Source organism: Sminthopsis crassicaudata, chromosome 5 (genome assembly GCF_048593235.1).
Source record: "Sminthopsis crassicaudata isolate SCR6 chromosome 5, ASM4859323v1, whole genome shotgun sequence".
Classification (NCBI taxonomy): domain Eukaryota; kingdom Metazoa; phylum Chordata; class Mammalia; order Dasyuromorphia; family Dasyuridae; genus Sminthopsis; species Sminthopsis crassicaudata.
The window spans coordinates 154,763,001-154,787,711 of NC_133621.1; the positions used below are offsets into that span (position 1 = coordinate 154,763,001).

The following is a 24,711-nucleotide window of genomic DNA, read 5'->3' on the forward strand; positions in this document are numbered from 1 at the left end:
TAGATGAGGGAGATTCATTCAAGTCACTCACCATTTATGAGGCTTATAAAAAGTGTACTGGTGAGCATATAGGAGACCATGGACTTATTTGTCTTGAATTGACTTCACTTAAAGAGTTTGAGGATAATTACAGAAATTCTAGGGAGCTGCTTAAGATAAATAGTATAATAATATTAAAAAGCAAAGAAAAACTAGAGCTGTTCAACACAATTTGCTTGTACTTTCTGTGAAAAAAAGAATAGTCTTTGGACAAAGACAGAACAAAAAAAAATTGGTTATTAAGGCGCTGAAGCCAAAGTTAAATACAAATATAGTAAGAAAACATGAATTTCTGTTTGTAATTGATGAATATAATTTCAGAGTAATAAAATAACTTTTGAAAACAATCCTGGAACCATTGCTAGTGACATTATTAGAATATTGCTCAGTATATATCTAGAAAAAAATAATCATCTCTGAGTATAGGTAATACCCAAATTTGAATCATTTCCTTTTTTAAAAAAACAGGGTTAGTAGCGTTCTTAATCAGACAAATGCTATAAAATAGTAATCTAGATTTTTTCAAAATATTTGAAAAGTTTTAGTATATAGAAAAGATACATACCAATTGGTTAGATAATATAATATTTAGACTAAAGAAATGCAAATTAAAACAACTCTGAAGTACCATCTCACACCTCTCAGATTAGCTAAAGTGACAGGAAAAAACAATGACAAATGTTGGAAGGGATGTGGGAAAACTGAAACATTAATTCATTGTAGGTAGAGTTGTGAAATGATCCAAACACTTTGTAGAGCAATTTGTAACTATGGCCAAAGGATTATAAATTATAGTGTTACTACTGGGTTTGTGTCCCAAGAACATTACAAAGGAGGGGAAAGGACCCATAAGTGCAAAAGTATTTGTAGCAGCTCTTTATGTGACAGCAAAGAATTGGAAAATGAGTAGATTTCCATCAATTGGGGAATGACTGAGCAAGTTGTGATATATGAAGATAATGGAATATTATTGTTCTATAAAAAAAAGAATTATGAACAAGCTGATTTTTGAAAGGCCTGAAAATATTTACATGAACAGATTCTGAGTGAAACAAGCAGAACCAGGAATAGGTTGTACCAAACAACAGCAAGAATGTGTGATGATCAAATATGAAAGACTTGGTTCTTTTCAGTGGTTCAGTGATCAAAGGCAATTCCCATAAACTTTGGATAGAAAATGCCATTTACATCCAGAAAAAGAATTATGTGGATTGAATGTAAAACAGCACATACTATGTTCACTTTTTTCCCTGTGTTTTCCTCTCTCGCATAGTTTTTCCTTTTGTTCTGATTTGATTTTTCTCTAGGTCTATATGATTCATAAAGCAATGTATATTAAAAATTAATTAAAATATATTACTTGGGAATATTTAGAACTGGTGAAATGGCTGGGCACAAGGAAGAATCACTTTTTAAATCTAATAATCTGTTTTTCTCTCATTTAACTTTTTAAATTTTTTACACATATTTATTTTCTCTTCCTTCCACTCACTCTGTGAATAATAAAAAAGAAAACTGGCATAATTAATATATGCATAGTCCATGAATCAAATTCTGTTAGCCATGTTCAAAAATCTATGTGTCATTCTGCTTTTTATATTGGCCATTTATCTAAAGAGGAATATTGATGTTTTAATGTTGAATTGAAAGGAAGTCTCTAAATGATGTTGTTGTGATTCATTCATTTGGTCATGTCCAACTTTTCCTGATTGCATGTACCATAGCATGCCAGGTTCTTCTATCCTCCACTATTTCCTAAAATCCATCCAAATTCATGTTCATTGCTTTTATGACACTGTCTGTCCCTTCTTCTTTTGTTTTAAACCTTTTTTTCAATATTTGAATCTTTTATAGTGAGTTCTGCCTTCTCAGTACGCAGCCAAATATTTACATTTGATCATTGCCTTGCCGTGGTGGAAGTGTTTGCATAACTCAATGAAAATATGAATTATGCCATTTATGACAACTGACTGAAGAAGCAGATAGCAAACCACTTTAGTATCTTTGACAATAAAACTTCATGGTCTTTAGTTAGGTGTCCAAGAAATCTGTTAGCATTTTTATTATTGACTTAGATGAAGGAATGATGGAATGTTTATTCAATTCACAAATAGCACAACATTAGAAAAATTTGATAAAACACTAAATAACAGAATCAGGATCCAAGGAGATCACTATAGCCAAATAAGATGGAATTTAATGTGAATAAATGAAAAGACTAAGCACCATAGTTTAAGAGATGGAAGGAATTTAAAAGGTGTTTTTTTGTTTTGATTTTTTTTTCATTGATGTTATTCAAGTCATTTTATGTGTTGAAGAAACTGAGATCCATATTGATTTTAACTTGACCAGGGCTGGAATAACTATACACAGAGAAGTTCTTTGAAATATACTAATATTGAGAGATCAGTTCTCAATATACTGTAAAGATAGAATTTTCCTTGCTTAGTAAAAATCAAGTTTGTTATTTCCCACAATGGCAATATATAAAAATTAACAGGCATATGACTTTATGCAAACATTACTATCACTATGAGAATAATAAAACATTTACTGAGTGCATACCTAGTGAAAGTATGAGAAGGAAACTTAGACTTTTTGCAAATGATATTATTTAATAGTCTACATCTTTACTATGACAAATTTACTAAAATATTAAGAAAGCACACAATCTCATTGGGTTTATTATTTGCCAACTTAAAAAAAGGTTCAATGAGCAAAATATGACAAATCATGCGTAAAAATTTATATATATATATATATATATATATATATATATATATATATATATATCTTGCATTTTTAAAATAATGCAAGATTTCTTTGAGATATAACAACAGTGAGAATTTTGAAGACTCTTTGGTCATTAAATTATTTAACACTGTTATGGAATATATCTAGGAAAGAATATAAATGGATGAATTTTTAAAATATTTTTGAAAGTTTTTAAAAAGATGACAAGATTCTATTTTAGCAAGAATTTTATATAAATATTATGGCAATATTAAGCTTAAAATGCAATAAATAATGAAAGTCTTACCGCACATACTCTTCCCACTCTTGTGTAAATTGTGTGTGCATTGTTTTCTGACTCCAGTGCCTTTTCAGTAAAGAAGAAATATACTTTGTTGTCATCTCGGTCTTCATTGTCAGGAATCATATAAGAACCTACAAACTTAGGTTCTTTAGAAAAGTAAAAAAAGAGTGATTTCATTAAATCTTTAAAAATATGCTTTGAAATCTCCGTTACCAACAAATAAGGAAAACTGAATATTAATGATAGACTCATCATTTCATTGAGAAAGAGTTTGGAGTATGTAGCTTTTTTACAATCCATTTAAAATATATATATATGAAAGGAATTCTAACCCTCTGAAGGAAGTCATTCAGAAATATTGAAATAAAAGAGCTAAAATTAGCAAGTGGAGGCAAGTCAAGAATTTATGATCAAGAATTAGGAATATACACCAGACATCAGCATAAGAAATATTGACCATTAAACAACTGTATTATTCCTCCTATTTAATAAAAATTGATTTTAATGCAGTGAATGCATTTTTAGCTATAGTATAACATCACCTTCCCTAGATGCTCATAATTTGTCAGGAAATACATACAGAAATAGTTTTATTTCAAAGTGAAATAATATGCATTGTCCTGAAGCTTTTATAATCTAGAAAATTTGTGTGAGGTTTTTTTTTTTTTTTTTTTGTTTTTTTTTTTTTTTTTTGCCCTTTAGATAAATGCTTGATGAATCTTATAACTGGACCTTATGATATCAGTATTTTTATGGAAACAATCCCCAGAAAGTGACTTTTTTCTATTAAATATAAATACAATTTCATTTGACAATAAAGATATTAATGATTTAAATTTAAATGCCATACCTAAAAATTATTGAAGACATTTCCTATAGTATTACTTCTTTATAAAATGCTATCAGATAAATCATATAGCCAATTCAGTAGGGGAAAAACACACTGATTATTAAATGTGGACAACACAAATCATTGAACAGCTGTGTATATGTGTATGTTTATATGTGTACGTGATAACATGAATGCTTTAGTGAATTGCTTGGTATCCTTTCAATATAGCTTCAGAGTTTGCATTTTTGAGACAAAAAAATCAGCTATGATATCTATAACAATTTATTTGAAAGAATCCAGACATATAGATATTACATATGACATAATATACAAATGAATATAATATGTATGTAGATATAACATAGATATAGGCCATATTTATTTTAAACTTGTTTAATTTATTTTAAAGACTCAAGATATATACATATATTATTCATGGCATAATGTCTAATATGCTTTAAATTTCTAGGATCTGTGTGTGTGTGTGTGTGTGTGTGTGTGTGTATTTTTCAATCATTTCAGTAACATCTGACTCTTTGTGAACTCTTTTTGACAAAGATACTTCTCCAATTAATTTTATATATGAGGAAACTGTGGGAAAAAAGTGACTGGTCCATGGTCACATAGCTATTGTCTATAGTTGGAATTGATTTCAGCCCCAGTTCTTTATTTACTGTGAATGCATGTATGTGTGTGTATATATATATATATATATATATATATATATATATATATATATATATATATATATATATACACATACATATACATACATATACATAATTGTAGATACAGCTAAAGATATGGATGACATAGAGAAGAATATGTATAAAGATCTGGTTATACATTAATATTACATAGAGTAGCTTTAGGCTTGATGTAAAGAAAAATTTTCTAATAATTGGAGCTTACCCTAAGTAGTTGTGGGTAATAGAAATCACTTACTTTACATCTCAATCACATATCGGATGAATGTCTGACTGAACTTTTATTGAAGACATTACTTTTCAGATATAAGGATAAACAAGATAACTTCTGGAGTCTCCTTACTTTGAGATTTTGAGATTCTGGGATATTCAAAAAATACTTCGGAATATGTGACAGTATATGCAGAATTTGAAGTGCTACTCTGATAGAAAGAATCACTATATCAAAAAACCTATTTCTTAGCTCTGTAGCTATTAATTTAGGGATCAACCTTTTTACTCCAATAGAGTACTTTCTTTAGCTGTACCTTTTAGCAGACGGTCATCATCATGTTCAGTCCTAATATGAGTCATACGGCCTAGGCTGCGAAAGACAGCAGCATCTCTTCCCCAGTAGTCACTATAGAGTGCAGAAAACAGTTCACTACCTATATAATAAGAAAAAGTAAAGACAAATCAATATTTTCCCATTGCTTAGTAGAGAGTGTACTGTGAATTTATATACTTATTTATATATATATACACACATATATAATGTGAGAAGTCAAGATTATGTTGTTTAGGTGTGTATCTATCAATCTGTGTATTGTGTATGATCAAGTGCTGTGGATACAAAGAGGCAAAAAGATTGTCTCTAAGCTCCTAAAAATTACAGCCTAATGGTGGAAACAATAAGGAAACAAACATGATACACAAACTATATGTAAGATAAATAGGAAACAATTAAAAGTAGAAAGGTATTTAGATTAAGTGGGTTTGGGAAAGGATTTCTATAAAAGATAAGATTTTAGTTGAGCCTTAAAATGAAGATAGAGAAGCCAGGAGGTGGAGAACCAGAAGGGGAACAACAAGTAGGCCACTATTGATCATAAAATATAAAGAAATGGATAAAATATAAGACTAGAAAATTAAGAATATGGTTAAGAGATTTAAATTTTAGGCAGTTGTTATAAATACTTCATATTTCAAAATTTTGAAACAAGTTTACATTTTACAAGTCCATGATTAATATTAGTCAATTTAATTTTAAAAGACCTTTTCAAATATGTCTTTTAGAACTTTTACTATGAAAAGTTAGATCTAGTATACTTTTAAAGTATAAAATATATTTTTATAGACCTCACATCATATAAAATACAATGGCTTTCATTTGTAAATAACACTTAAATGTAATTTAGCAATTAATTATATAATTTGTTGATTAAACAAAATACTTAATTCCAGACTATGCCATATAAACTAAAATGTTGTTTCAAAACCACTAGATGGCACCGCAAGGATATCAAATATATACAAGTTAAGTCAGCACAAAAGGGAAAAATTTCCGGACCAACATTTACTTCATTTCTCTTTCCTTTCATACATCAGAAAAACCAAAGGATTTATGAACAATTCATATAAACCAGAGTTTGCATTTTACATCAAAGTATCTATACAGGTGTTAAAAACCCATTTGCCATTTAAACTATACCAAATGGGGTTCTTTTTAAAAAATTTGCTTCTTTCCAGAAGGGAAAAATTCTCCTTTCACATCATGTTATAAGGAACAAAACATTGATATAATGTACAATCCAGGTTTAGAAGAGTGTTAGCTAAAATGAGAGAGGAGAGAGAGAGAGAGAGAGAGAGAGAGAGAGAGAGAGAGAGAGAGAGAGAGAGAGAGCATTAGAACAAAATGAAAAGAATGAAATGAAAATGAGACAAATTAGAAGAATAGTGTTACTTAATAATGTTTAACTGAAGGTAAATATGCTCTGCTTAACTTCTTATACTGATCAAAGTTCATAAATATTTAATCAGGACACATTAATTACATGAAATAAGTACTTAAAATAATTTTTGTTCTCAAGGTTTTCTTTAGAAAAAATATTTACAGACAGAGAGATATAGAGATTTCATTATGAGACAAATTGTGAAGAGTATTATTAGTACTGTACTAAATGCCAAAAATTCTTACATGTGGATATGTTCCCAAGGATTGTTTTTTAATGAAACAATTAAATGTGGTTCCAACATTGGTAAACTTACTAAATAAAATATATGCAAAAAACCCAAATTCAATATTAATGATATGAATGACCAACCTAATCTTTGCAGTATATATTATTTTTGATAATTATTGAGCTGGCTTATTTTTTATCTCAGTTTTAGGAATTTTACAGTACAATAACTTCAGATTAAAGGAAAATACTATGAAATCTCTTTGATGTCAAATGTCATTTGGGTGATATTTACTGTAACTAAGGAATCAGTGACAATAAATGTAAAAATATTTTTCTGTGGTAATAACTGAAATGAAAATTGACTCATGCCTCTGCCACTGTCACCATATTATCTTAAGCAAATCACTAAAACTCTGGATATCAATTTTCAAATAGAAATTAGGAATTTTGAACTAGATTTTTACTTACATATATATACGTGCATATACATATATGTGTATATATGAAATGTGATATGAAATTTTAAAAACAAACGAGTGGCTAGAAAATAGATACATCAGCACATTGTTACTAAAGCTGTGAATTAAAATAGCCATTCTTGTAAGAAATTTTAAACTATGCTCCCAAATTCTTTGAATAGTACAGATCCTTTCAGCCAAAATTATATACCACAAAGAGGTGAAAGAAAAAGGAACAGGAATTATATGTATAAAAATATTTATAACAGTTGTTTTGGTAGTGGTAAAGAACTAGACAGCAAGGGAATGCCTATAAACTGAGGTTTGGCCAAACATATGAACATAATGGAAAATTATTGGCTACAAGTAATAATAGAAGGGATAATTTAGAGAAAATTTTGAAGATTTATAAGAACTGATTCAAAGTAAAGTGAGCAGAACCAAGAGAACAATTTATATAATTCATAAAACATTGTAAAGACAAAGAACTTTGAAAGACATAATAATTATCATTGCAATTGCCATAATTCCAAAGAATTGATGAAGAAGCATGAAGCTGTATACCCATGTCCTGAAAAAGAGACATAATTTTTAATAGAACTTATGTGTTTGTTTGCATGATTTTATATAACTAGTACAAAGATTTTTTCTCATAATATTTGGAGTAGAAAATGAAAAGAAAGGATAGGAATAGTATTGCCAATTTTTTAGAAAAAAATAGGATCTTTGGAACATGCTTTTTGAATTAACGAATGAAATCTTTACTAGGGGCTTACTATGTGTAAAGTGCTAAGTATAATGCTAAGTATAGAGACTACAAATGGAAGGAGAAGATAAATCTCTTTTCTTGAGGATTCCACATGGTGTAACAACACATATGGAAGATTTCAGCTGCAAACCTTATGGAAAACTTCCATGGTCCTTAGGGTGCAGAAGCAAAGCATATGTAAATGCTTCTTCTTTAATGTTATTTCCACTGATAAAATCATACATTTTCTGAGGTTGATCCACTTGATAGTGCCAAGGGCTTTAATAGGGAGAAATTTTCTTTTTAAGCTTTTATAGATAAGACTGTAACACTCGTAGGAACAGTTGCCAGTTTGCATTTCCATAAGTGCCAATTCCCATAATGAAGGGAAAGGGCACTGGAGCCAGAAGCACTGAGATTCTTCAAGCTCTTACATTCAGGGTTATGAACTATCTTCATCAGGGTGTGCGAGTAGTAATGGTGGTTAGATTTCCTTATCTTTTGTCTCTTTATTATATACCTTGCTGTTGAAGTAGATGGATTTGCCTGTCCTGTGTATGACAGTTGGTTGTCAGTCAAGAATGGCTGATTTCATCAATATACAAGTTGTTTCCCTGGAAATGGCTCTGAGGAATAGAGTTATGATTTGAGGAGTACTGCTACTCTCCTGATTCCTGTACCTATATACCTTTGGTGGCAATTGGTTAGCAATTGTGATGCTTATTGTGATGAAAAAGGTTACTTCTCCAAAACAACTTCTACATTAATGTTGGATTTGGTGGCTGGGTAGAAACTAGGGTCATTATTCTTTCTAAGTCTCTTTTGTTCAGGATTTGAAGAGAGGTAACGGTCAAGTTACTAATAGTTTGATTTGCACGACAAATGATTCATTGTACATCTCTTTTAAAGGTGTCTAGTTATTTTAGTGAAACTGGGTTGTAAATGCACAGAATAAGAGAGAAGTCCAGAAGGAATCACAAGGCAGTTTTAAAGAAACATGTTGAATATATTAAACATTGAAAAAAAAAAAAGAAAGTCACATATGATAGAATTTCACAGTTTTATGTAAAATCCTTTATTTTACTGTGTTTATTGAAAGTGTTCATTTCAGTTAATATTTAAGTTCAGAATTTTTATAAATGAAAAAAAGAAGTAGGATAAAAGTCTTTATCCACAAAAAAAAATTAATGCTCACTTTATCATGCAGAAAGTATATATTAAAACTAACAAAATAAAGGTGTTAATTATACTATAGCTTTCCATTAAATCTCTTCATCAGAATGGAAACATTGAAAGTAAAAAGTTTTTTTTTTGAACTTTCAAGCACTTATATTCATGTCAATCAATCAATCGTCATCATCATTATAGAAATAGGTCTGTTTTGGAAATACCCAGGCATCTCTGCTGGTATTTAATTTTGGTCTGCATTTTTCTCAATGACAGACAAAAACATTGCTATCATGCTGTTCTCATTTTCTAAAAGACAAATTTTGGGGCCCTATAGATGACATCTTTGTTTGTAAATTTATTTATTTTTAATACACATTACTTTATGAATTATGTTGGGAGAGGAAAAAAAAAGATTCATCATCTGAAAATTGTAGGTTCATAACATTTGACCATTATCCTTTGGGGAATAATTTGTATTCTTAGAAATTTAACACAGTTCTTTATGTATTTTAGAAATGAGACCTTTATTAGAAACATTAGCTGTAAAAAAAAAATTCCCCCAGATTTGAACTTCCCTTTTAATTTTGTTTCTGTTGCTTTTGTTTGTTCAAAAACTTTTTTCATTTAATGTAATCAAAGTTGTCAATTTCACCTTTCATAATATTCTTTAGTTCTTCTTTGGTCATAAATTCCTCCCTTTTCCAAAGATCTGAGAGGTAAATTATCCCTTGCTCTCCTAATCTATTTAGGGTATCACACTTTATGCCCAAGTCATGTACCCATTTGGACTTTATTTTGGTATGTAGTATGAGATATCGGTCTATGCTATGTTTCTGATATATTATTTCCCAGTTTTTCAGCAAATTTTACCAAAAAGTGAGTTCTTATTCCAGAAGCTGCAGTTTGCGGGTTTATCAAATACTAGATTTCTATAGGCCTTTCATATTGTATCATGTGTAGCTTATCTATTCCACTCTGTTTCTTAGTCAATATCAAATGGTTTTGATGACTGCTGCTTTATAATATATAGTTTTAGGTTTGGTACTGCTAAGCCACCATTCTTTGTATTTTTTCATTAATTCCCTTGATTTTCTTGACCTTTTCTTCTTCCAGATGAATTTGGTTATTATTTTTTTTAGTTCTATAAATTAAATTTTTTGGCAATTTAATTGGTATGGTACTGAAAAAGCAGGTCAATTTAGGCAGTATTGTCATTTTTATTATATTATCTTGGTCTAATGATGAGCTATTGATGTTTTTCCAACTGCTAAGATATGACTTCATTTGTGTGAGAAGTGTTTAGTAATTGTGTTCATACAGTTATTAGGTTTCTTTTGGCAGGTAGACTCTCAAGTATTTTATTTTGTCTACAGTAATTTTAAATGAAATTTATCTTTCTATCTCTTGCTTATATGCTTTACCAGTAATATATAGAAATGCTGATGATTTCTGTGGATTTATTTTATATTCTGCAATGCTGTTAATGTTATGAATTGTTCCAAGTAGGATTTTGGATGATATTCTGGGATTCTCTAAATAAATAAATAAATGCCATCATATCATCTGCAAAGAGTGATACTTTTATTTCCTCATTGCCTATTCTAATTCCTTTAATTTCTTTTTCTTTTCTTATTGCTAAAGCTAATATTTCTAGTACAATGGTGAAGAATATATGGTGATAATGCCCATTGTTTCATTATTGGGAAGATAATATCTTAAATAAAAGAATCAGTATATCAGGCAGGAGTGATGAACAAATCTAATAGGAAATAATTTAATAATGATATAAATTAAAAACCTTAATTTTCTATTTTCAAATGTACAAACACAGAATGGGAAAAGAAAACCAGTAAAAGGGAGTATTTTTAAAAATCTAAAAAAAATCAGTAGCTAAGAAGTCTTCAATAAATTCTCATCTCATATACTTGGACTAGGTTTTATGAATAAATATGGAAGATAATTGTTTAAGTTCATATAACTGTCGAATTCAGATAACAATATTTGAAATCTTATATAGGATAGGTATTGGGAAAGGCATAGAACTATAATTTCTTTGGCACAAAACTTCAAGATGAATAAATTCTTTCTGCAAATGAAAGTAGGTATCTTCTTTTTTTTTTTTAGTCTTAGAGATGTACCTAAGACCAAGAAGTTAAGGGATTTGTCTAGGATCATATCATCAGTATATATTAAAAGAATGACTTCAAATAACTTCTACCTGTCTTTAAGACTAGTTGTCTGCTTAACTCTTATATATAATCTATAATATTATATTTGATTTATGTTTTATAAAATTTACTTTACAAAAAATAAAACATGTCCATAGATCAAATTGTGGAATTTTCCAATATAGTTAGGTGAAGGGAAAACAGTAGTTATATTTTGGATATTTAATGGATAATATTATATAGTCACTTCAATATAAGATGTTTTCACAATGGTGAGATTTAAGAAAAAAACAAAATATGTTATTATACCATTTTGAGGTCTGAACATTTTTTATTTGGAATAAATAAAATATAGAAAATTTAAAAAAAGTGTTTTCTAAATAATTGATTTTAAAATATAAACTATATCTTAATGCATACATTAAAAACAGAACCTATCAGCTTATTAATGGAATGTATAACATCTAATAAAACTCGTCTTCTCAGATTGATTGTGTAGCTTTTAATTGCTGTGGGAGGTAAGTATATTGTAGTTTTTCACTGACATCTTATCTTCCTAAGTTTTACTCAAGTATTTTTCAGTCATGCTATATAAGTGTTTCTATTTTTAACCCTAGAAGTTAAAAAAAAAACAGCAAATATTTTCATATCTTGGAATAAAAGAAGATGCAGGTTAACAGTTGAATAACATTGAGCTGTGTCCTTTATGGTTAAAACTGTATAACACTTAAATTACTTCTATTTGAATGGACTAGCATGGAGAACATTAATTATACAAATTATATTATACACACATACTCACATACACACATACATACACGCAAAAAAAGAAATGAGTTTGAGGGAGTGGAGATGGATAATCAGAGAACAACATTGATTCCAACATCCTTGTTCACACTCTCACTCTATTCATAATTTGTGGTAAAGAATAGTGGGAGAGTGTGTGGTTTTTCTCCTTTGGCAGATGACTAGTGGTTGCTATCAGCAGAAGGAGGGTGGTTTCTGAGGTATGAAAGAGAAAGACTTATTTGTAAATCTTGCCATCTTGCATTCACTGGCACTGTCCGATCTCATATGGTTTTCTTTGTGGCTCATAACCAACACTCCAACTGTCATGGTCAACACCAGGTTCTTTTGGGTATGAAAATCTATGAGGGATTAAAGACTATACCACTTTTAAAGATTTTGGAGAAACCTGTAAGTCAAAACTTTTAAAAGCTCTCTGGAGGTCAGGGACCTAGGCCAAAAGCTAAGACAGCCTATAGACTACAAAAATTGTGCAAAGTGCCAAAAAGAAACAGAAGTCAGTAAGCATCAATTTTCTTAGAGACAGAAACTCAGTCTTCTTTAAGTCAAAGATCCCTTTAAAGTTTGCAGTAATATAATTTTTTTAAAAATACACCCAGACTAAAATATTTATATTTCTAATGCCATGGAGGTCAACACTGACAATTAGGAGAAAAGTAATATATTAACTGCAAAGGATATGAAATGCTTTCAACAGAATAAAAAACATATTTGATTTAGAAGCCTGGACGCAGCATAGGCAGAAAATCCCTTCAGCTTCAGGCTATCCTAAGGAGTCTCAGATGACACATATTGGCTTTGTCACTGAGACAAGCTCCTTCAAGTCACTCATCTTTTTATTGTCTAGGTCAGAGCTTCCTAAATGTTTTCACTTGAGACCTTTTTTCCCCCCCAAGAAATGTTTTAGATGACTCTGTATACATGGGTTTATAAAATAAGTAAAAATCAAACATTTATTGATAATAAATCATAATAATCCACATTCCACTACAAGAACTTAAATGGGAACTTGAGCCACAATTTAAAAAACTGGGTCTAGATGACCCACTAAATGTCTGACTGTGCTTGCATTGGGAGAGGGAATCTGCTCATATTGGAGTTCTCTCTACCAATGAATGCAGAAATAATTATTTTTAAATTATTGACTAACTCTCTTAATTCTAAACATATACCTCTAAGTATTCCTAATCTGTGATACCATATGTCAAAGAAAGAACACCTATGGTAAGTCATTTGAATATGAAAGATCAGTCAGATATCTAACTACATTTAAGAGTCAGATTATCTGGATTTAAATCCTGTGGTTTATTCCTTATGTGACTTCTGAACCTTTTTTGACTTTGGTGAAGAGATATCAACTATCCATAAGGTCCTTGTCAGTTTTAAAGTTTAAGAATTTACCTCCTTTATAACTGTGCAGTCAATATTATAAAACCTTATCTAAAAGTGAAGACTTTTTTTTAGTGAAGGCTGGAAAAAATCACAGGGAAAAAAAAAACAAAAACAAAAAAAAAATGTAACATCAAAAAATAGTTGGCAATTTATGTACAAGATGTCAAAATACATGTGAGAACATTTTCACTTCCCCTAAAGGAATGACATAATGCACATTGGCACACTATCGATACTACTGGAGACCGGTAACAGTTAAATTACAACTGGAACTAAATCAAACAGAAATGGGGTCCCTGTGAGCAAATGTCTAAAAGAACATTTCCTTTTTGCAAAATACTTGGGACTTTCCCAATATAAGTCAAATTTTTATCTAGGCAAAAGAATAATTAAAGTAATAATAAAAGGAAAACAGACAAACAATTGTTACTTGACAGAACAGAGATGGTTTTTCTTACTAAAAGTAATGTTAACTCTTCAAAGTTTACAAACACTTTAAAGTTTACAAAATACTTTCAGACCTTCTAAGATCTTTCTCACCTTCTAAGGGAGATAAAACCTTTTTTTTTTTAAATTATAAAATCCAATACAACCCAAACACTGTTTTTCTTAGACTGTGACTCAGAAAAACAATAAAGTTATTAGCAAAGTATACTTAAGCTTATTTAGCTTAGTGTCAGACCTTATAGCATAGAGTTGAAAATTTTGAAATATCTATTACATTCATTACTTCATATGACACTTTATCCAATTTCATTCTGTGAAATTCTTGTATATTATCTACTACAAATTCTTCATAGTGGAATTATCCAACATGTTAGAAGCCTTTCTCTAGTTGTTTTAGCTTAAGTATGAAACAGTTTGCTGTGAGTAACCCTTACTTCTGCTACCTGAAATAGACTATCTTATTTATACATTTCCTCAAATAATTTTATGTGACTTTTTACATAGAATTCATAATTTATTATATGTGCAGACTCCCTAAAATCATTATACATCTCTGTTTTTGTACTTCTGATTATTTATTATTCTTTGAAAATCATGACATTCTATGAGTCACAATCATATGCCATCTCCAATAGAATGGTTATTTTAAATGGATGTCTTTGTGCTATTGATTGTTTGGGAACATTCAGAGTTCAGTGCCTTCTCTTCTCCTATTGAGATGGTCATTCAGTTTCTAACTTATTCCCAGAATTACCAATTTACCAGAATTACCAACTGCTGTATGCCTCTACATATATGGAAATATGCCCATGGCTTATTTTGATGGACTATACATTTAAAGGACACTCAATGTGGCCTCTGAGACTGACATGCAGCTGAGTATGGATCAATTTTCTGTTGTATGAACTAATTTCAGCTGAAAAAATTAATACCAGAAAATCCAGAAGTTTTTTACCAGCCAGAGCTGCACATTTATGTGTGGAACCATTAGTTATAACAAATGGAGAAATTCTGAATGCTATGGATAAATTCACTCATCATGGCATTATATTTTCCATAGTTTGTACATATAGATGGTAAGTTCTATACATGCACTTCCAAAGCTAACTCAGTGCTTGGGAGGCTCTGAAGGAAAATGTGGGAGAGAAAAGTAGTATTAGGGTGCCTAGCTGTTTTGCTGACTTCATTGTTGTATGCCTGTGAAACCTGGACAGTATGCTCACATCATGACAGGAAATTGAATTGCTTCCATTTAAATTGCATTAGGAAGATTCTGAATATCACTTGGCAAGATAAAGTACTAGACACGGATCCTTTCTCAAAATGATCTGCTAAGAATTTAAACCTTACTGAAGAGAATGCAAATCTGTTGAGGTGGCTATATTGTTCAGATTATAAACCTACATTTGTCTAAAAGACTATTTTATGGAGAACTCAAACAAGGCATATGCTCACATGGAGATTAAAATAAGTGATACAAAGAATGATCTCAAAGCCTTCATGAAAAACTCAGGAATCAAGAGAAACAAAAGACATTGTCACAGGACTACCTAGAATAGTTTTCCGGAAAAAAAGAACATGTTGTGCTCTTTGAGCAAGGCAGAATTTCAGAAGCTCAAAAGAAATGATGTCCAAATTTAGAGATATTTCCATTCTAAATATTGATATAGACTATCTGTGCTTGACCTATGGTGGAGCTTTCTGAGTTCATATTGTTCTGAACAGTTACATTATACACTACCCCTGATATAATCTATATCTTTAGTTCACTCAGATTTTCCTATATGGTTTATAATGTGGAGTAATAATGCTAGAGCACCAATTGAATTTATTTTTAAGTGGGTCACTTGTACTAAAGTCTTCCATGTCCCTTCTTATATTTTCAACATTTATATTAATACATATAAATTAGCATGTTTATGTGGGGTTATATAAGGTTTCACAGAGATGAAAAAGTAGGTAGTTGCTGATTGTTATCATCTACAAATTACTATTAGCTTTTTCTCATCACTGGATTGTGATTATATAAGAATATAGCCCAAGAGGAAGGTTAAACTACAGAGATTATCAATACAGATATTGAGCATAATAAAAGTAGTGATGCTACAGAATCACTTAGTAGCTCTTTAAACCTAGAAAAGCACTTTATATAAATTATCACAATTCAATCTCAAAATTATGAGTTAGGACCTCCAGGTATTCTTAGGTCTATTTTACAGATGAGAAAACAGTTTTACTGATTGTAAGTGCTTTGCCTATGGCCACTCAGCTTGGTAGGTAGGGCTTGAACAAAAGTAGTCCGGCCTTCATTTCTATCATTCTGTTATGCAATTCTATTTCCTTTCCTGAAGTCTAGTATACTTTTGAAAATATGAATGCAGCAACTGGGGCAGGGGGCTTAAAGACAGACATATACAGTTGGAGACTATCATCTGTTAGAAGGGTAAAAATTGTTCAAAAGCAAAAAATCATACTTATCATATACAGCTTCCTCTTATAAAAAGAAAGTGAAAGTTAGAACTCTAAAATAATAATATTTTTAAGTAAGGTAAAAAGATAAGGAATGGATAGAGAATGTGACTCCATTCCAACAGGAAAAAATTATCTCTCCAAGCAGATCAGTTCCTTCTGTACTATGAATTTTAGAGTTGCCAAAATCCTTAAGAGGTTAAAGGCATTTGCCTAGGGTTACAGATCTATTATATTTAGGAAATTATGAAATCTTTCATGAAAGAAACAACTTCCTAATTAGAGTTATCCCAAATGAAATTAGCTGCCTGAAGAGATACTGAATTATGCCTTCACTGATTTTCAAGGATAAGATGGCAAATCTATTGTAGGAGAAGCCAGAAAGAATATTACTATTTTGCTACAGGTTTAACTAAAGTTGATATTTAATTTAAAAAAGGGCTGGAAAGCCATCTATCTATTGTTATTACTAAAATTTAAGAAAAAATCTATCTTACACTTGTAATGAATATGCTTTTGTGTCTTCATAAAAGCACTATTGATACTGATTTATTGTGGCGCAGAGATGATTTTTTGTTTTAAAAGAATATGCTAGATTTACATGAACTGATGCTAAGTGAAATGAGCAGAACCACGAGATTATTACACACTTCAACAACAATACTGTATGAGGATATATTCTGATGGAAGTGGATATTTTAGGCAATGAGAAGATCCAATTCAGTTCCAATTAATCAGTGATGAATAGAGAAAGAAAACTGGGGAATGATTGTGAACTGCTTGCATTTTTGTTTTTCTTTCTAGTTTATTTTTTACCTTTCTAAACCAGATTTTTTTTTTGTAAAACAAGAGAACTGTATATTACATATGTTGTACACATGTACACATATAATGTATTTAATATATACTGTACCATGTTTAACATGTATGAGACTGCCTGCCATTTAGAAGGTGGAGAGAGGGAAGGGAAAAGTTGGAACAGAAGTGATTGCAAGGGACAATGTTGAAAAATTACCCATGTATATGTTCTGTCAATAAAAAAAAACTATTAAAAAAAGCAGATGCTAGAAAGTGTAAGATTTAGAAGATCCTATATAGATTTTAAAAGCTTAAGTGGACCTTGAGGCCAACTACATGTATCTTCATTTGAAGAATAGTGAAGCTGAACTTGGAGAGATTCCTTACCAAAAATCTATCAACTGAGCAAAGAAATGTTTGGCCACAACTGGCCTCTACTGGCATGGAGACATTGGAATCTGTATTAGTTGGTACCTGATGAAATCATAGACATGAAATAGCAAAGTAACATTAAAATATACAGCCATAGTACTTGACTTTCATTTAGTACCAAATCTATGTTTTATCTACTTTTTTGCCCCACTTTCACTTCATATTTTAAAGAAACAATTGAAATTAATTTTATAAGCTCATTCAAATGAGAAATTATATCATAATTATTAAATTACAAGTATAATAATAATTTTATTTTTAATTTAAATTCTTATATAATTAACTATTCTGATAGTAATCAAGGATTTATATCATGGAACTTAATCTTCAATCAGTATAGATTGTTCCAAATGTTTTTGTGTAGTTTTAAGTTTTAAGAACTTTAGGAGTAAAAATGCTCCTAAAAAAAGTTATAGAAAATTTTTGAAAGGCTAATTGCATAAAATGTAACATGATAATGTTTATTTAAAATTCCACATAACCATTGTCTTTTGTTATACATTGTTCTAGGCAACTTTTTGAATTTTGTAAATATATCATCAGCGGTTGCTCAGTGAATAAAAAGATGGCAGTTGTAATCCTAGCTTTTAAAAAAAAGACTTAATTTTGGAAAAAAAAAACTTCTTAAAAAATTCCAAAAACTAAACAAAAATAAAAATTTAAATAAGTTTTCAAATTTTAAAAATGTGTAGCATTTATATTTTTAAAGGCTTAAAATTACATCAAGACTTTTGAGATACTTTGTAAAACATAAGCCTAAAATCATAGTCTCTCAAGGTCATAAAGAAGCTAAAATAATTATATCTAACCCAAAATAAAATAGTAATCTTCATTTATCCTCTTCAATTGCTCTACTATCCTATGCTTGGAAAACAGTGAGGGGTAACCTAGTTTCTCCTCTGGCAGCTATTACCTTTTGGGATAGCTCTAGTTAGGAAGTTGCTCTTTTTATTAAACTTTAAACATTAAACTTTCCTCTCTGCAACTTTCATTTAGTACTGAGTACACCAAGTTTAATCCATTTTCCTCATGGCAGCCCTTCAACTATTTGAAAACAGTTACCTTAAGACCTAGACTGGACACATCTAAAATGTAAACTCTATATGTAGACTTTTTTTTTTAATTAAGAAGTAAAAAGTCAAAGAGATGATGTTGAAATTTGATTCTCTGTTAATTAAGTATAGGAACCTGTGGTTTCTTCATTTAGAAAATGGAGATCATATTACCTGCCCTTGCTATCTCATAAGGTTATTGAGATGATCCAATGAGATAGTGATAGAAAAAACATGTTATAAGTTATATGATTAAATGCATATAAAATATCATCACCATCATTCCATTCTAGTTCTACTTTAATACATCAGTTGGGAATGTATGGTCATAAAACATAATATAGGATATTTTTTCACTGCTGGGGTTAGTTTCACTGTGCTTGCCAAATTCCAACTCAGGTAGCTACACTTTTCCTGCCCACATTCCTGCTGTTTTTTCAATTGGGTGAATTATTCTTCACATCCTCTCTTTGAAAGTGCTGCTGGCTCACACTGGTTACCATGTTTCCACTCCAGCCACTGCAGCATTTCAACACTGAATGACTGATCTCTTGAAAGTACTTTGGGATGAAAGGGAGTGGATAAATGTGAAGAATTATATTTTTATTTCTTTTCTTTGGAGAGATTATTCTACAACTTTGGTGTTTGTCTTGGAGAGTTCTTATAATTTGATTTCTATTCTGAGTAAGAGAAAAAACCACCCAGACAGCAAGTACTTTACATTTCAATGTAAGGTAATTCTATTTGGAATTACAATGGAAACTTTTGAAATTGTCCCCTCTTCTAACATTCCTCCTCTTTCAATGGTCAGTTTTAAAATTCTATACTACAGGGATATGGTGATTGGTAAAGTAGTTTAAGAAAAAAGAAAAAATTTTTGTCTTGTTAAAAAGCAATGTTAAACATTTCTTCTACCTTCTAAATTATCTTGCTATGGTTTTAGCATGGAGCATAATATAATTTACACCTTTCTTCTGATATTTTTTATTTTGAATTCTTATTCTTCTGTTTATATTACTTAAATTGTTACCTACTAGTACTTACATTTAAATTGCTAATTATTAAATCAATGTCTATTCAATTAAATACATATTATAGTCTTCAAATTTTTATGCTTAGAAAAACTAAACAATCTACATTCACAGTCTTAGAATATTAGAATTATAAAGAAGCTTAGATCACTGAAAAAGAAAAAAGGAAATATAGATATAATGATGACATATTATATACTTAAATATTATGTGGATGTGTAATATATACACATTGTATATTTTGTGACATTTGAAAAAGATATTATATCCCACTCTCTTTGTTCCTTTACAATGGAAGCTGATAAAAATTGTCTTATCCTGCCTGTGGTTCCTCTATATTTGAATTGTTTCTTTGTAATTGCTTGTAGCACTTTCTCCTTGATCTAGGAGTTTTAAAATTTGGCTATAATATTCCTGGTAGCTTTCTTTTAGTGATCTCTTTCTTTCAGGAGATAATCAGTGGACTCTTTTGATTTCTAGCTTACCCTCTGGATCTAAGATATCAGTGGAGTTTTCCTTGACAATTTCTTGAAATATCATGACTAGTTTTTTAAAAATGATTTTCAGAGAGTACAATAATTCTTAAATTATCTCCCCTTGATCTGTTTTTGCAGGTATTTTTAATGCTGCTATTTTCAGAGCTCCTTCTGGTAATCTGCAAGCTTTGCTAATTCCAAGGTGGTGAGATCTCATGGGAGTCAAGGTCACTATTCTTCTGCTCTGGGCTTTCTGATCATTCCCAAGAAGAGTCTTTGCTCCCTTACAGCCACAAATGTTGCTGCTCCTCTTGCTCCTCCAACTGTGACCACAGCCTTTTCCCCTGGGACTGACCATAAACTTTACTCTCTGATGGGGAACTGAGACCCCAAACTGCATATGGGAAATTGAGTTGCCAATCAATACCAGTTATACCCAGTAGCAGCAAAGGTTGACTGTATTCTCTTTCTGATCGATTATCTGACCTCCTTATTATTTCAAAGTTGACATCTCTCAAAGCTGTACCTCTTGATACCATTGCTGTTGCTACCATCTCCCAGGACTGTTGCTATTACTGAATGTGTCCTTATGGATTTCTACCTAGGTGTCAAAGACCTTTCCTATGGAGACTCTAAGTTTTTTCAAGCCATAAAAAATGTCTCATCCTCACATTTTGTTGGCTCTGACACTCCAAAATTTGATTGGAGGAATTATTTTAAAATTGTTTAGAAAGAAATATTGAAAGGGTTCAATGGGGTTCTTGCCTCTAATTTCTACTCCATAGTCTTTTTACAATATATTTTAAGCCTCTAACTCTTCCCTTGACTGAAAAACCCTTTCCATAACTTACATTTGATAACTCGTATTTTTATAATACTTAAAGATGTATAATATGTTTTGTTCATAACTCTGAGGTAAATGGTATAATTGTCATTATCTATTTTACAGATAAGAAAGTTAAATTTCAGAAAAGTAGAATGTTTTGTCTGACATATAATGCCAATTAGTATAAAAGCAAAATTTAAAACCATTTTCTTTCTTACTTTAAATTTAATGGTACTATAATGTTCTCTGTGGTAAGTGTATAGCTGCTATATAAGATACTATTACTATTTAAATATTTTATTTATGAAATTCCATCCATCAAGTAAAAAAATAATTAAATAGAAAGCCATGTGGAATTTAACATAATTGTAGTTACGTTGTTAAATAATATTAGTTTTATATTCTTCCCTTTTTCATAATCATACTCACATATTTCATATATGATAATTTTAAATCCTGCAAATACAAAAATATACTCATATTTATTCAGAACCACTTATACAAGGCTATGGGGGGAAAAACAGACTAGCATTGATACTTCTGATAAGTCAATGCAAACTGTTGCTACCTTCAATTATCATTGATAATTCATCCATTTCTCCTTATCACACACAAATGTGACATTATAGTCCCAAATAATACTGAAATTAGAGAAAAAAATCATTGTATGCTTTAATGTGTTTGAAGGAAGAAAGTCAAGGGTAGTGTAGAAGCCTGGAACTCTAGAAAGGTATACTTGAATTAAGGACATCAGGGTACTTAAGAGTTAAGAACCTATCCAGTGTGATTGATGGGATAATAGTTCTCTAGATAAGCATATACTGTATAATGTGATGTAATGATGTAATCACAGTTGGCATATTCTTAGTGTAATATTGATGTAATGCTCTACAGTTGCCACATGCTCAGTTGCTGTAGTGATATAATTGTACTGAGGCACTTAAGAGCTGAGAGTACTGGAAACAGAGAGTCTCAGACACAGATACAGAGAAGATTCCAGACTCCAGACTCCATCTTTGATCAGCTTTGTAGTGGCCCTCCTGCCTTTTTCACTTCTCCATCTAAAGATCCAGAAATCCTCCAGAAAACTAGCCCAGACATTACAGGTAGAATTATTTCTGAGAACTGTGTAAAGGATTATAACTCATACAATATTTAGATTAGATGATCTTTGAGGTCCTTAATAAATCAAGGATTCTGTGACTTGGTTATTCCTAGCATGGTTTTAGATTTTCCCTCAGTAAGGAGATAATATTAAGACAGAACTGAAATGTCCAGTGAGAAATAGAAAGGTATACTTGATACTGAACTTTCCTGGTTCCTAGGAAGGCCTAGGGACTATTTCAATTTTCAATATATATTAGGTATGCAACCTATGTCACTTCACCTCTCATTGTCCCTACACAATTCTCTAATATCATCATGTCACAACAGATATTAATCTGCTTTGGGAGAGGGAATCTTCTTGCCAAGAGATCCCTACATTTAGGAAACCACAGGCCTTAAAGGAAAATAACAAAAATTACAGTGACTATATTAAATCTTTTATAGTATACATGTAAATCTGGCAATAAAGTAAGAAACTTTAAATATAATACATATGCATATGAATTCATACACATAAATATATATTTAAAGAAAGAAAAATAACATTTGAATGATCTATTACAAAGCACTATCAACATAAGGAACAGGATATAACAAAAAGGAACAATTATTTTCAGAAGATATTTTAGGAAGTATTCAAAATAAAAAGGGTTTCTTTCCCACATGAAAAGCGTTTTAATAATAAAGTAAAGAAAAATCAATTTTTGTAGTTAAGAAATTACTATATAACTATTAGATGACAGATAATTAAGTTTTCAGAATGTCACAAGTAATGCACTGTTGGATCTTGTTTACATTAGCACTGGATGAAATTTTATGTTAATGCCAGAGATATTCTTGGATATAAGTATAACTGTGTAAAAGTTACAAAAAATACTGACAGCATTTTAGGGAACTGGCAAAAGTAGTTTCCAAAGAAAAGATGAAAGCATCCTGCACATTTGGACAGAGATAATTACCAATTAAAGTAGAGGTGAAGGAGGAGTTGGGATCAAAAGGACATCTGCCTCTTCCTCTCTCAAATCTGTGTAATTCCAATTGAAATAGATGATCCTGGAAAGAAAACCACAAAATCTATAACATTCAATTATATAAAATGTTGTGATGATTTAATTTCTCCAATAATTCATCATTTCGTAGCTCAAACAAGAATTCTCTTTCTTATCACACAGTGTTTAATTCTTTATGAAGAGATCACAATTGAAGAGTATAAAATGATTAGGTGTACATAGGGATTTGTAAATAAGCCCAAGTCTTTTACTGGCTCATACATGCTTTTCCACATGTTCAGACATACCACAACTTAGAAAACTAGGCAACTAATTATATAGAACTAAGAACTCAAGTTCTTTTGTTAATTCACCAAATAGAAGAAAAATGCTTGTGGTAGTTTAGAATGTCAGAAGATATTAAGTCTTTCTCAGATATATTAGTGCCTATCATCTTAAAAAAGGGGTTCTTAACCTAATTGTGTCATGGACCACTGGGCAGTCTATATGCCCCCTTTCAGAATGTTTTTAGATGCATAAAATAAATGGAAGTAAATGCTAAATTTTAATTAGAGATTAGTGGGAAAGAAAATGCAATTTTTTCCTATTCAACTTGATTGACCCAATAAAATCTCTCCATGGACATGTTAGGGATTCCCAGACTCCACATTAAAAACTTTTGGACAAAAATTTGATGAATCAAAGATACTGAGAATAAGCTTCAGTAAACCAAGTATAGAATTTTTGTTTTTAAATTATATTGAATAGTTTTAGAAAATAAAATTTGCATTTCAGGCATTCTGTTGAAGTTGAGTGGCAACCACAAATTCTGACTCAAAAGGGTACTCTATCAAATTCAAATTGGTTACTTTACAGTAATGGGTTAGTTACATAAACATCAAATATTTTTAGTATTTTATAGAAATAAGTGATTAGGTTTTCATTATCTTGAATAAGAAAAAAAAATGAGGTGGGAAGACCACAGAGAATACATAAGAGACTCATTACTGTCTAAAAATAATGTTAATGATTTACTTTGAAATGGAATCTTGCTAGCAAATATTTCAGTATTAATGTCTGGCTTCAGTGCAAATATACGATTAAAAATGAAGACATCCATGAAAATGTTTCACCATGTAAGTTCCTACTTGATGCATGTAACCACAGAAATGTCCTTTCTGTTCATGCCATTCAAAGGTTTTCTTTAATAGTTGTTTTTTCAAGGAATTCTCATCAAGAGTGTCAACCACATTATGGATTAAATAAATAATTTAGAGAACCAGTTATGAAAATGAATACTGTTGAAACTAAGGAGGGATGTCAATCATTCGAGGAATAGCTGAACAAATTGTGGTATATGAATTACAGAAAAATTACTGTTATATAAAAATTATGAAAAGTATAAATTCAGTGAAACATAGGAAATCTTGTATGAACTGATACAGTGAAATGATCAGAACAGCTACAATTTATACAATTAAAAAATAATTGCAAAAAAAGGCACTCTAAAACTCTTAAAAACTCTGATGGATATAATGACAAACCACAATTCCAGAAGACTAAA

At 30.4% G+C, this 24,711-nt stretch overlaps 1 protein-coding gene across 1 annotated transcript in view; it reads right to left on the reverse strand.

Moving 5' to 3' along the window:
* Window positions 1-24,711, reverse strand: part of SEMA3E (semaphorin 3E) — a 352,963-nt gene that overhangs the window by 54,933 nt on the left and 273,319 nt on the right. Inside the window, exons 6-8 of the mRNA XM_074268509.1 lie at window positions 23,118-23,211; window positions 5,143-5,262; window positions 3,080-3,222 (exon numbers count right to left, since the gene is read on the reverse strand). Coding sequence (XP_074124610.1) covers window positions 3,080-3,222; window positions 5,143-5,262; window positions 23,118-23,211 — 357 coding nt within the window. The remainder of the gene's footprint in view (window positions 1-3,079; window positions 3,223-5,142; window positions 5,263-23,117; window positions 23,212-24,711) is intronic.